Genomic DNA, 12,365 nt, shown 5'->3' on the forward strand with positions numbered 1-12,365 from the left:
TTATGTGGATATTTAACATAACAAATAAAAAAACTTTCAAAGAGCTTCACAGAAATATTTCAGGCAGCAACTGACAAAATCCAAGCCAAGCAAAAGAGGTACGAGGGCTGATATGCAGAAGCTTGATCATTTTGATTCATTTTGCCTAACTGGAGTATTCTTTTTGAGTTTGTCATGATCATGTATAGTAGATGTAAAAGACAAGGAGAAAATCTCACCACTCAGCCATTTGACAGAGTCCTCTGTGCGGATCTTTTCTTGCCGACCTATATTCTTAACTACAGCTGGGTCCTTGCCCTGAAAATCAATTGCTGTTGCTGCATACAGCACTCCATCTGAAAGCAAACACATAAATGGGAGAGACCAATCAATCTACAGCATTACCCAGCCACCAAAATCCACATTCATGCTAGCTGTATTCATTAAAACTATTAAAGGGATCACCACAAGGACAAAGTGCAAAATGCTATGAAAATCCAGATTGTGCAACAGCTAGACAGGTTGAACAGAATAGGCAATGCCTGTGGCAACAGTTAAGAGATCTTTTATTAAATTGCAAGACAAAACAGTGTGGTGATCAGAGGCACAAGAGGCAATACCAGACCAACCACACGGATTCCCATCATTTTTGGCAAGGCTTACATGTAATTACGGCTATAAGCAAAAACATAAAGCTAAAACAGAATCATACATCCCTACCAACAATATTCAATGCATTCTACGCTCACGTAGAGCAGGTCAACGAATCGATATCACCTACCCCAACTGCCTCCGATGCACCTGCACCCACGGTCAGTGCCACAGACATCAGATTGGCCTTCTTGAGAGCGAACGCACAGAAAGTGAGTGGCCTGGATGGAGTCCTTGACCATACACTCAGATCCTGTGCAGACCAGCTGGTGACACTATTGCAGACATGGTTAACCCCTCCATACTATGATCTGAAGCCCACATCAAGAAAACCACCACCATCCCAGTGCCAGAGATAAAAACATCTTGCAGAGTGTCTCAATACTGCCCAGTGGCTCCGACCTCCAACCTTATGAAGTGCCCAGAGAGGTTAGTCATGGTTGACATCAACGCTAGCCTACTGAATTGCCTTGATCCTTTGCAATTTGCCTACCAGTACAACATGTTGACAGCAGATGCCATCTCACTGGTCCTATGCTCACCCCTGGAAAATCTGGATAACAAGGATACCTTCATCAGGCTCCTACTTATTGACTACAGTTCTGCCTTCAACACTGCAAATCCAAGCAAACTCATCTCCAAACTCCAAGAAGAATCGACGAGAATACCTCTTGCAACATAATCCTCAACACCACCAGTGACCAGCCAGGCTGTGTACTCAGTCCCCTCAGTACTCCTTGTACACTCACCACCGCGGCAAATTCCATCCCAACTCCATTTACAAAATGACACCACCGTCATAGGTCAATGTGTAGGTTAGGCATATTAACCATGGGAAATGCAGTGTTATTGGGGTGGGGGGGGGGTGAATCCGGGTGGGACGCTCTTTGGAGAGTCTGCATGGACTTGTTGGGCTGAATGGCCTATTTCCAGACTGTAGAGATTCTGTGATGTGCCTGATGGAGGGGGGAGTGCAGAACCACAGGCGATAATGTAAGGATAAGGAGTAAACCATTTCGCACTGTGATGAGGAGAAATTTCTTCACCCAGAGAGTGGTGACCCCCAAAAGCATTCAAGGCTAAAACAACAAAGTGTGAGGCTGGATGAACACAGCAGGCCCAGCAGCATCTCAGGAGCACAAAAGCTGACGTTTCGGGCCTAGACCCTTCATCAGAGAGGGGGATGGGGAGAGGGTTCTGGAATAAATAGGGAGAGAGGGGGAGGCGGACCAAAGATGGAGAGAAAAGAAGATAGGTGGAGAGAGTATAGGTGGGGAGGTAGGGAGGGGATAGGTCAGTCCAGGGAAGACAGACAGGTCAAAGAGGTAGGATGAGGTTAGTAGGTAGGAAATAGAGGTGCGGCTTGAGGTGGGAGGAAGGGATGGATGAGAGGAAGAACAGGTTAGGGAGGCAGAGACAGGGACAGGCTGATTTTGGGATGCAGTGGGGGGAGGGGATGAGCTGGGTTGGTTGTGTGACGCAGTGGGGGGAGGGGACGAACTGGGCTGGTTTTGGGATGCAGTGGGGGAAGGGGAGATTTTGAAGCTGGTGAAGTCCACATTGATACCATCGGGCTGCAGGGTTCCCAGGCGGAATATGAGTTGCTGTTCTTGCAACCTTCGGGTGGCATCATTGTGGCACTGCAGGAGGCCCGTGATGGACATGTCGTCTAAAGAATGGGATGGGGAGTTGAAATTGTTCGCGACTGGAAGGTGCAGTTGTTTATTGCAAACCGAGCGGAGGTGTTCTGCAAAGCGGTCTCCAAGCCTCCGCTTGGTTTCCCCAATGTAGAGGATGCCACACCGGGTACAGCGGATGCAGTATACCACACTGGCAGACGTGCAGGTGAACCTCTGCTTAATATGGAAAGTCATCTTGGCGCCCGGGATGGGGGTGAGTGAGGAGGCATGGGGGCAAGTGTAGCACTTCCTGCGGTTGCAGAGGAACGTGCCGGGTGTGGTGGGGCTGGAGGGGAGTGTGGAGCAAACAAGGGAGTCACGGAGAGAGTGGTCTCTCCAGAAGGCAGACAGGGGAGGGGATGGAAAAATGTCTTGGATGGTGGGGTCGGATTGTAGATGGCGGAAGTGTCGGAGGATGATGCGTTGTATCCGGAGGTTGGTGGGGTGGTGTGTGAGAACGAGGGGGATCCTCTTGGGGCAGTTGTGGCGGGGGCAGGGTGTGAGGGATGTGTTGCGGGAAATGTGGGAGACGTGGTCAAGGGCATTCTCGACCACTGCGGGTGAAAGTTGCGGTCCTTAAAGAACTTGGACATCTGGGATGTGCGGGAGTGGAATGCATCATCCTGGGAGCATATGCGGTAGAGGCAGAGGAATTGGGAATAGGGGATGCAATTTTTGCAGGAGGGTGGGTGGGAGGAGGTGTATTCTGGGTAGCTGTGGGAGTCGGTGGGCTTGAAATGGACATCAGTTTCTAGCTGGTTACCTGAGATGGAGACTGAGAGGTCCAGAAAGGTGAGGGATGTGTTGGAGATGGCCCAGGTGAACTTGAGGTTGGGGTGGAAGGTGTTGGTGAAGTCGATGAACTGTTCGAGCTCCTCTGGGGGGCAAGGGGCGGCGCCAATTCAGTCATCAATTTAACGGAGGAAGAGGTGGGGTTTGGGGCCTGTGTAGGTGCGGAAGAGGGATTGTTCCACGTAACCTACAAAGAGGCAGGCATTGCGAGTTTTGAGAAGATTTGTAGCTCAGGTTGAGGTTCTGGATGTGAGTTTGCTCGCTGAGCTGGAAGGTTAGTTTTCAGATGTTTCGTCACCATCCTAGGTAACATTATCAGTGAGCCTCCGACGAAGCGCTGGTGTTATGTCCCGCTTTCTATTTATATGTTTAGGTTTCCTTGGCATCACCAACCCAAGGAAACCTAAACACATAAATAGAATGCGGGACATAACACCGGTGCTTCGTCGGAGGCTCACTGATGATGACGAAATGGCTGAAAACTAACCTTCCAGCTCAGCGAGCAAACTCACATCCAGAGGCAGGCATAGCTTGGGCCTATGCGGGTACCTATGGCCACCCCCTTTGTCTGTAGGAAGTGCAATGAATATGGCCATATTACAAGGTGAGCTGTGACATGACTCGGAACCCAAATGCAACATCACTGGGGTGAGTCTGGGAGCACATGACTTAGGCCTACTCAATCACTGCCATTTCTCTTTCATCACTAAATGTCATACACTAATGAATAAACATTGAATATTATTGGTCAACAACTAAATTACTGTTGCGTCATTTGACTGGAATTCAATCTGAAGAAATGTGAGGTAATGAACTTGGGCAGGACAAACTAAGTAAGGGCATGCATGATGAATGGTAGCACCCCGGAAGCACCAAGAATCACAGAAACCTTAGTGTGCACGTCCACCGATCCCTTAAGATACAAGGGCAGGTGGCTGAGGTGGTTAAGTAGGCAAATAGGATACATGCCTTTATTGGCTGAGGCAGGAAGGTTGTGTTGGAGATTTATAAATGTTGAATAGGCCACAACTAGAGTATGTATGCATGGGGAAGTGATAGCCAAGTGATAGTCTCACTGGACTATTAATCTAGAGATCCTGGTAATGTCCTGGGGACCAGGTTTCAAATCCCATAGATGGTGGAATTTGAATTCAATAAAAATGTGGGATGAAGAATCTAATCATGACCATTGTTGATTATTGGAAAAACCCATCTGGTTCACCAATGGCTTTTAGCGAAGGAAATCTGTCACCTTACTTGGTCTGGCCTACGTGTGACTCCAGACCCACAGCAATGTAGTTGACTCTCAACTGCCTCTGGGTAACGAGTGATGGGCAATAAATGCGGGCTGGCCAGTGATGTCCACATCCCATCAATAAATATGAAACAAGCAGTCCTGGCATACGCATTACAGGAGGTATGTGATAGCACTGAACAGGATGCAGAGGAGATTTACCAGGATGTTGCCTAGGCTGCAGAGCTTCAGTTTGGAAGAGAGGCTGGTCATACTGCCGTTGTTTTCCTCAGAGCAGAGGAGATTGAGAGGGGATGCAAGACCCATATGGCTCAAGGATCAGTCATTCGATCATGGCTGATATGTTTCTCCAACTTATTCTCTTCCTTCTCCCCATAACCCTCGATCCCCTTACTAATCAAGAATCTATCTCTGTCTTAAAGACTCTCAAGAACTTGGCCTCCACAGTTCTCTGTGACAATGTGTTCCATCATTCACCACCCTCCTACTGAAGAATTCTAAAAGGTCGTCCCATCAATCAGACGCTTTGCCCTAAGCTCCTAGATTTCCTATTAATGCAAACATCTTCTACATATCCACTTTATCCCTGCCTCCCAGTATTCTGTACGTTTCAATGAAATATCATTGAGATGTACAAAATTGACAGTGCAGGCAAGAATTTAAAAAAACTTTGCCCCTTGATGGAGGGGTCAATGACAGATGGCACAGATTTAAGGAGAGGGACACGAGGTTTAGAAAAGATGTGAGGAAAAAAACTTTGTTACCCAGAGCGTGGTGGGAATCTGAATTTTGCTGTCTGTAAGGGTGGTAGAGGCAAAAAGCCTCAAAATATTAAGAAGTATTGAGATGTCCTCTTGCAAAACCAAGGCATATAAGGGTATGGGCTAAGTGCTAAAAAATATGGGTTAGAGTAGTGAGGTGTTTGCTTTCGACTGGTGTAGATGCATTGAGCCAAGGGGATTTTCCTTTGCTGTTGACCTCTATGATTCTACAGCTACAGAGGCTGCAGCAGATGTACTATTTCCTATACTTCTATTCGTCCTTGGGCTGAAACCCCAGCAAGAGTCAGCTGTTTAAGGAGAGATAAACAGGCCCAGACTAACATCTTCCCATTTAGAATCACTTACCTGCCAAGGTAGCGGCAAATGGTTGCTTTGGTCCAAATGGGCATTTCCCTCGTCCCTTTTCCACTCCTTGCACTCTATCCTCTGATATTTTGACAGAATCTAAGATGTTCTGAAATACAGTATTGCAGATCTTTGAAAATTACGTACAATGCTGAAAGCTGCATATATCAATACACAGGCCCCTGTGCTTTGCAGACAGAAAGTGTGGACATATTGAGTCTGTTTTAACTCAAAACAGAAGAAACAAGTTCACTGATTCATTTCGCAGAAGCACTGGCCTGACCAAAGTTGATCACCTTGCATGATTTGAAGTATATTTTTTTTTCCAATCATCCTGTTCAGAAATCTTATTTCCCACCCCTGGACGTGGGCAGGACAAACTAAGTAAGGGCATGCATGATGAATGGTAGCACCCCGGAAGCACCAAGAATCACAGAAACCTTAGTGTGCACGTCCACCGATCCCTTAAGATACAAGGGCAGGTGGCTAAAGTGGTTAAGTAGGCAAATGGGATACATGCCTTTATTGGCTAAGGCAGGGAGGCTGTGTTGGAGTTTTATAAATTTTGAATAGGCCACAACTAGAGTACTGTATTCATGGGGAGGTGAAACTTGAAGCCATGTCTCCCAGCTCAGAGGTTGAGTCACTACCACATGCAACACAACAATTCTACTGGTTTGAAATGTAAACAAAGCTTGCTAGATAATAAAAACAAAGTTGCTGAAAAAGCTCAGCAGGTCTGGCAGCATCTGTGAAGGGAAAATTAGAGTTATGCTTTGGGTGCGGTCACCCTTCCTCAGAACTGGCCAGATAATATTCAGTCAGCATTAACACTGCTTTTTCCATGGCAATGCTTCTACCGATCAAAATACACTTGCTAACCAATTGTTAGTTTTCCCCTTTATTGGTGTTCTTGCAAATTGTCCTGGTGAGTGCAAGATTAAAAGGTTTGACAAAATATTTCAGCAATCGACAAATATGGTTTTACTAGTTTATATGCAGATGGAAATCATCCATGATTATTGCTGGTCCTTTATCACAACCATCTGATATTTCTTACAGTGTGCTTCTGCCCGCATCATGATTATTATCGGAGGTCCGTAGATCACTCCCAGTAATGATTTATTTCTCCCACTATTCCTAATCTACACTCAAATCAATTCTACTTCTTATTCTCATGAACAAGGGTCATCTCTAACTATTGCACCAATACCATCCTTGATTAGGAATAATATTCCTCCAACTTTAACTTGCTTCCTATATTCTCGAAAGTCATAAACCCTCAATATCCAGAGCCCAATTCTTATCATCCTGCAGCCATGTCTCCATAATGGTTACCAGATCATATTCATCTACTTCCTTCTGCACAATCAATTTGTTTACTTTGTTATGAAAGCTAAGCATATTCAGATATAGAGCTTTTTGACATCTTTGGCATCTAATCATTTTAGAATTTTTTTTCACTCTGTTCCTAACTGTCATTCTTTGACTTTCCGTTTTTGTAGAAGTTCTTTTGGCTCAACTCCAATCCTTCATTGACGGCCTAGTGGTATTATCCCAGGACCGTTAATCCAGAGACCCAAGCAATGTTCTGGGGACCTGGGTTCAAATCCCGCCACAGCAGATAGTGGAATTTCAATTCAATAAATATCTGGAATTAACAATCTAATGATGACTGTGAATCCATTGTCAATTGTTGGAAAAACCCATCTGGTTCACTAATGTCTTTTAGGGAAGGAAACTACCATCCTTACCTGGTCGGGCCTACATGTGACTCCAGAGCCACGGCAATGTGGTTGACTCTTAAATGCTCTCTGGGCAACTAGGAATGGGTGTGATGCACTCATCCCTTGAATGAGTAAAGGGAAAAAAAAGGATACATTTACCCAAACTTGATCCGTCACAATCTTGTTTCGCTTAAAGCCCTCCCTGCTTCCCTAACTACATGAGTCATGAGAACAGCTGTCGAGCACAGTTCGTGCATACACCGACCAAACAGTACAGACCCCACAAACTCCAGTAGCTGCCAACTAGAATCCACTTCTCACATTCACTTCTCTAATCGTATTCATTTGATGTCAATCTGCACATTGCTCAGGTGGCAATCCTTTAAGGTTCTGCTTTCCAACTTAACCTCACACACCCTCAGCAGTACCTCTTTACTAGTTCTATCTACAGTGTTCATCCTGATGTGAGTCATAATCGCTGATTTTTTTTAAAAATTATCCACAGGATGTGAGTATCACTGGCTAGACTAGTATTTATTGCACACCATAGCTCTGCTTAAAAACGTGGTAGCGAGCTGCATTCCTGAACCACTGCTGTCGGTATACCCACAACGCTGTTAACAAAGGGATTCCAGGATTTTGACCAAGCAGTACTGACGGAATATAGTGATATTTCCAAGTCAGGAATATAGGAGGCTTGCAGGGGAACTTGCTGATTAAAGGTATTCCCATATATCTGTTTCCCTCATCCTTTGAGATGGAAGTGGTCATTGGTTTGGAAGGTGTTGTCTAAGGATCTTCAGTGAATTTCTGCGTAGACCATTAAAAATATAAAAATATAGAAACAGAAGTTCACTGTTCATTCCCTCGAACCTGTTCTGTCATTCAGCAGGATCTGACATTCCTCAAGTCCACTTTGCTGCCTTTTTCCATTACCCTGAATTCGCCAACTGATCAAAATTCTATCTCAGCCTTAAATGTACACAAGGGCTGTACTTCAGCAGCTGTCTCTGGCATGAGTTCCAAAGACTCTCAAACCTTCTGAAAGAAGAAAGTCCTCCGCATCTCACTCTTAAATTGGGGCCCCTTTATTCTGAGGTTATGCCCTTTGGTCCTAGACTCTCCCATGAAGGGTAACATCCTCTCAGCATTTACCCTGTCCAGCCCTTGAGAATCCCATCAGCCCCTTCACTCCAGTGAGTGGAGGCACAACCTGTTTGAGCCTCCGTACCTGAGATCATCCTAGAGAACCCTCTCTGAACTGCCTCCAAGAAACAACGTCTTTCCTTAAATAAGGGGGAAACAGAACTGCTCGCAGTACTCCAGATGTGGTCTCACCAGAACCTTGTACAGTTGCAGTAAGACTTCCCTACTCTTATACTCCAACCCCCTCGAAATAAAGGCCAGCATTCCCTTCCTGATTATGTGCTGCCCCTGTGTGCTAGCTTTCTGTGTTTCATGCACAAGTGACCCCAAGTCTCTTTGTGTTGCAACTTACTCAGTTTAAATAATTCTTTGATGCTTTGCAGTACCGTCGGTGGTAGGGGAAGTGGATGCTTGTGGATGTGGTACCAATCAAGCGGCTGCTCTGTCCTGGATGGTGTCAAGCTTCTAGAGTGTTGTTGGAGCTGTACCCATCCAGGCAAGTGGGGAGTATTCCATCACACTCCTGACTTGTGGCTTTTAGATGTTGGGCAGGCTTTGGGGAGTCAGGAGGTGAGCTATTCACTGCAGGATCACTGAAATTTGGCCTGCTCTTACAGTGACTGCATTTATACATTTTTATTCTACCTATCGCTGGCTGGGCCAGCACTTATTGCCCAGCATTCTTTGCCCTTGAAAAGGTGGTGGTGGGCCAAGTTTTTGAATGACTATGGACAGGCTGTATGTGATGTAGACAGACTGACAATGCATTAGAGAGGGTGTTCAACAAGTCTGACCTAGCGAGTGAAGAAAGGCGATATATTTTCAAGTCAAGGATGGTGAATGGCTTGGAGGGGAACTTGCAGGTAGTGTTGTTCCATTTAGCTGCTATTCTTGTCCTTCTAGATGGAAGTGGTTGTGGGTTTGGAAGGTGCTACCTGAGGATCTTTGGCAAATTTCCAGATTTATTTTGCAAATAGTACATAATGCTGCAACTAAGTATTAGTGATGGACTGACTGTACGCTCACAGATGTGGTACCAATCATCTGGAGTGCTTTGTCCTGGATGGTGTCCGGTTCCTTGAGTGTTGTTGGAGTTGTACTCATCCAGGCCAGTGGGGACTGTTCAGTTACACTCCTGGCCTGTGCCTTGTAGATGGTGGACAGGCTTTGGGGAGTCAGGAGGCGAGTTACTCAACGTAATATTCCTAACCCCTGACCTGCTCTTGCATATATATGGTGAGCCCAGTTGAATTTCTTGTCAGAGGTAACCCCTAGATGTTAATTATGGGGGATTTTGTGATGGTAACACCACTGATTATCAATGGACAGGGTTTAACTTCTTTCTCATTGGAGACGGTCATTGCCTGGCACGTGTATGGCACAAATGTTACTTGCCACTTTTCAGCCCAAGGACAGATATTGTCCAGGTTTTGCTACATTTGAATGTGGCCTGCTTCAGTATCTGTGGAGTCAAAACTGTTTTCTGAGGAGGGGCCACATTGAACTTGAAACGGTAATTCTTTCTTTGCAGGGTGAACAGTAATGTGTTTGTTGTTGACATTTCCAGGTATTATGTCCATACCAGGTCGTTTGCCTGGCTTAATTCCTTTTTTGAGACATCATTCTCGTTCTGGCCTTTATCCAGTGAAATGGGTCTTAAGGTGGAGGATTTCAATAACTGTTCATTTCCCACCTGTTGGAAGTGTTGCTCCTGACATCACTAGGGAGGACGCAGTCGCTTAATCAACTTGGTTAACTCCAGCGATAATGGGAACTGCAGATGCTGGAGAATTCCAAGACAACAAAATGTGAGGCTGGATGAACACAGCAGGCCAAGCAGCATCTCAGGAGCACAAAAGCTGACGTTTCGGGCCTAGACTCTTCATCAGAGAGGGGGATGGGGAGAGGGAACTGGAATAAATAGGGAGAGAGGGGGAGGCGGACCGAAGATGGAGAGTAAAGAAGATAGGTGGAGAGAGTGTAGGTGGGGAGGTAGGGAGGGGATAGGTCGGTCCAGGGAAGACGGATAGGTCAAGGAGGTGGGATGAGGTTAGTAGGTAGCTGGGGGTGCGGCTTGGGGTGGGAGGAAGGGATGGGTGAGAGGAAGAACCGGTTAGGGAGGCAGAGACAGGTTGGACTGGTTTTGGGATGCAGTGGGTGGGGAGGGAAGAGCTGGGCTGGTTGTGTGGTGCAGTGGGGGTAGGGGACGAACTGGGCTGGTTTAGGGATGCAGTAGGGGAAGGGGAGATTTTGAAACTGGTGAAGTCCACATTGATACCATATGGCTGCAGGGTTCCCAGGCGGAATATGAGTTGCTGTTCCTGCAACCTTCGGGTGGCATCATTGTGGCACTGCAGGAGGCCCATGATGGACATGTCATCTAGGGCACTGCAGGAGGCCCATGATCGACATGTCATCATCCACCACACCCGGCACCTTCCCCTGCAACCGCAGGAAATGCTACACCTGTCCCCACACCTCCTCCCTCACCCCTATCCCAGGCCCCAAGATGACTTTCCATATTAAGCAGAGGTTCACCTGCACATCTGCCAATGTGGTATACTGCATCCACTGTACCCGGTGCGGCTTTCTCTACATTGGGGAAACCAAGCGGAGGCTTGGGGACCGCTTTGCAGAACACCTCCGCTCAGTTCGCAACAAACAACTGCACCTCCCAGTCGCAAACCATTTCCACTCCCCCTCCCATTCTCTAGATGACATGTCCATCATGGGCCTCCTGCACTGCCACAATGATGCCACCCGAAGGTTGCAGGAACAGCAACTCATATTCCGCCTGGGAACCCTGCAGCCATATGGTATCAATGTGGACTTCACCAGTTTCAAAATCTCCCCTTCCCCTACTGCATCCCTAAACCAGCCCAGTTCGTCCCCTACCCCCACTGCACCACACAACCAGCCCAGCTCTTCCCCCCCACCCACTGCATCCCAAAACCAGTCCAACCTGTCTCTGCCTCCCTAACCGGTTCTTCCTCTCACCCATCCCTTCCTCCCACCCCAAGCCGCACCCCCAGCTACCTACTAACCTCATCCCACCTCCTTGACCTATCCGTCTTCCCTGGACCGACCTATCCCCTCCCTACCTCCCCACCTACACTCTCTCCACCTATCTTCTTTACTCTCCATCTTCGGTCCGCCTCCCCCTCTCTCCCTATTTATTCCAGTTCCCTCTCCCCATCCCCCTCTCTGATGAAGGGTCTAGGCCCGAAACATCAGCTTTTGTGCTCCTGAGATGCTGCTTGGCCTGCTGTGTTCATCCAGCCTCACATTTTGTTGTCTTGGTTAACTCCAGCTCCTAGTTTCAGCCTCCCTTTCTCATTGCATGGTATTGCATTTCCTACTGCCCACTTCCACACTACCAATGCAAATAGGAAATAGTGGTGGACAGAATGGGGAACTTACTTTAAAAAAAACTGTGGACGCTGGAAATCAGAAATTAAAACAGAAATTTCAGGGAAAACTCAGCAGGTCTGGCAGCATCTGAGAGAGAAAGCACAGTCAACACTCCAGGTCCAGTGACCCTTCTTTAGAACTGTTTTTGTTGGAGAACTTACTAACCTACTGCTAGCCTGAAGGCATTTAAACTCAGGAATCCTTTATAAATTTATTTGTACTGCCATTAAGGACGGGTGTTTATTAAGGTGGGTGAGATTTGTTTGCCCTCAAGTTTCAGCAGCAATATTGATTAAGAAAAGAATACTTACGATATATGCACAACGAGGATCAAAAGCATATGTTCCGCAGGCAAAGAGGTGTGTCTCATTCCAGGCTTTCAAAATTCGAATATAGTTATGGCATTTAGTCTATATTAACAAGAGAAAAAAAAGACAGGGCATTAGTCAATTAACTGGAAATCAAACCACAGAAAAGGAAATCATTTCACAAATTATTTGCTCTGTTGAACTGTCTGTCATACCCCAGGTTTGAAAAACACAGCGGTGAATACAAATTTAATTGGGCACTATTGGACTTCCTTTTCTTTTAAAATGGA

General features: G+C 46.5%; 1 protein-coding gene across 3 annotated transcripts in view; it reads right to left on the reverse strand.

Annotated features, from left to right (window-relative positions):
• The window catches only part of sema4f (sema domain, immunoglobulin domain (Ig), transmembrane domain (TM) and short cytoplasmic domain, (semaphorin) 4F), a 208,451-nt gene that overhangs the window by 87,394 nt on the left and 108,692 nt on the right, over positions 1-12,365 (reverse strand). For all 3 annotated transcript variants that reach the window (XM_048541544.2, XM_059650542.1, XM_059650543.1), the window contains exons 4-6: positions 12,079-12,177; positions 5,484-5,592; positions 219-335 (exon numbers count right to left, since the gene is read on the reverse strand). In XM_048541544.2, coding sequence (XP_048397501.1) covers positions 219-335; positions 5,484-5,592; positions 12,079-12,177 — 325 coding nt within the window. The remainder of the gene's footprint in view (positions 1-218; positions 336-5,483; positions 5,593-12,078; positions 12,178-12,365) is intronic.

Source organism: Stegostoma tigrinum, chromosome 1 (assembly GCF_030684315.1).
Source record: "Stegostoma tigrinum isolate sSteTig4 chromosome 1, sSteTig4.hap1, whole genome shotgun sequence".
Taxonomy (NCBI): domain Eukaryota; kingdom Metazoa; phylum Chordata; class Chondrichthyes; order Orectolobiformes; family Stegostomatidae; genus Stegostoma; species Stegostoma tigrinum.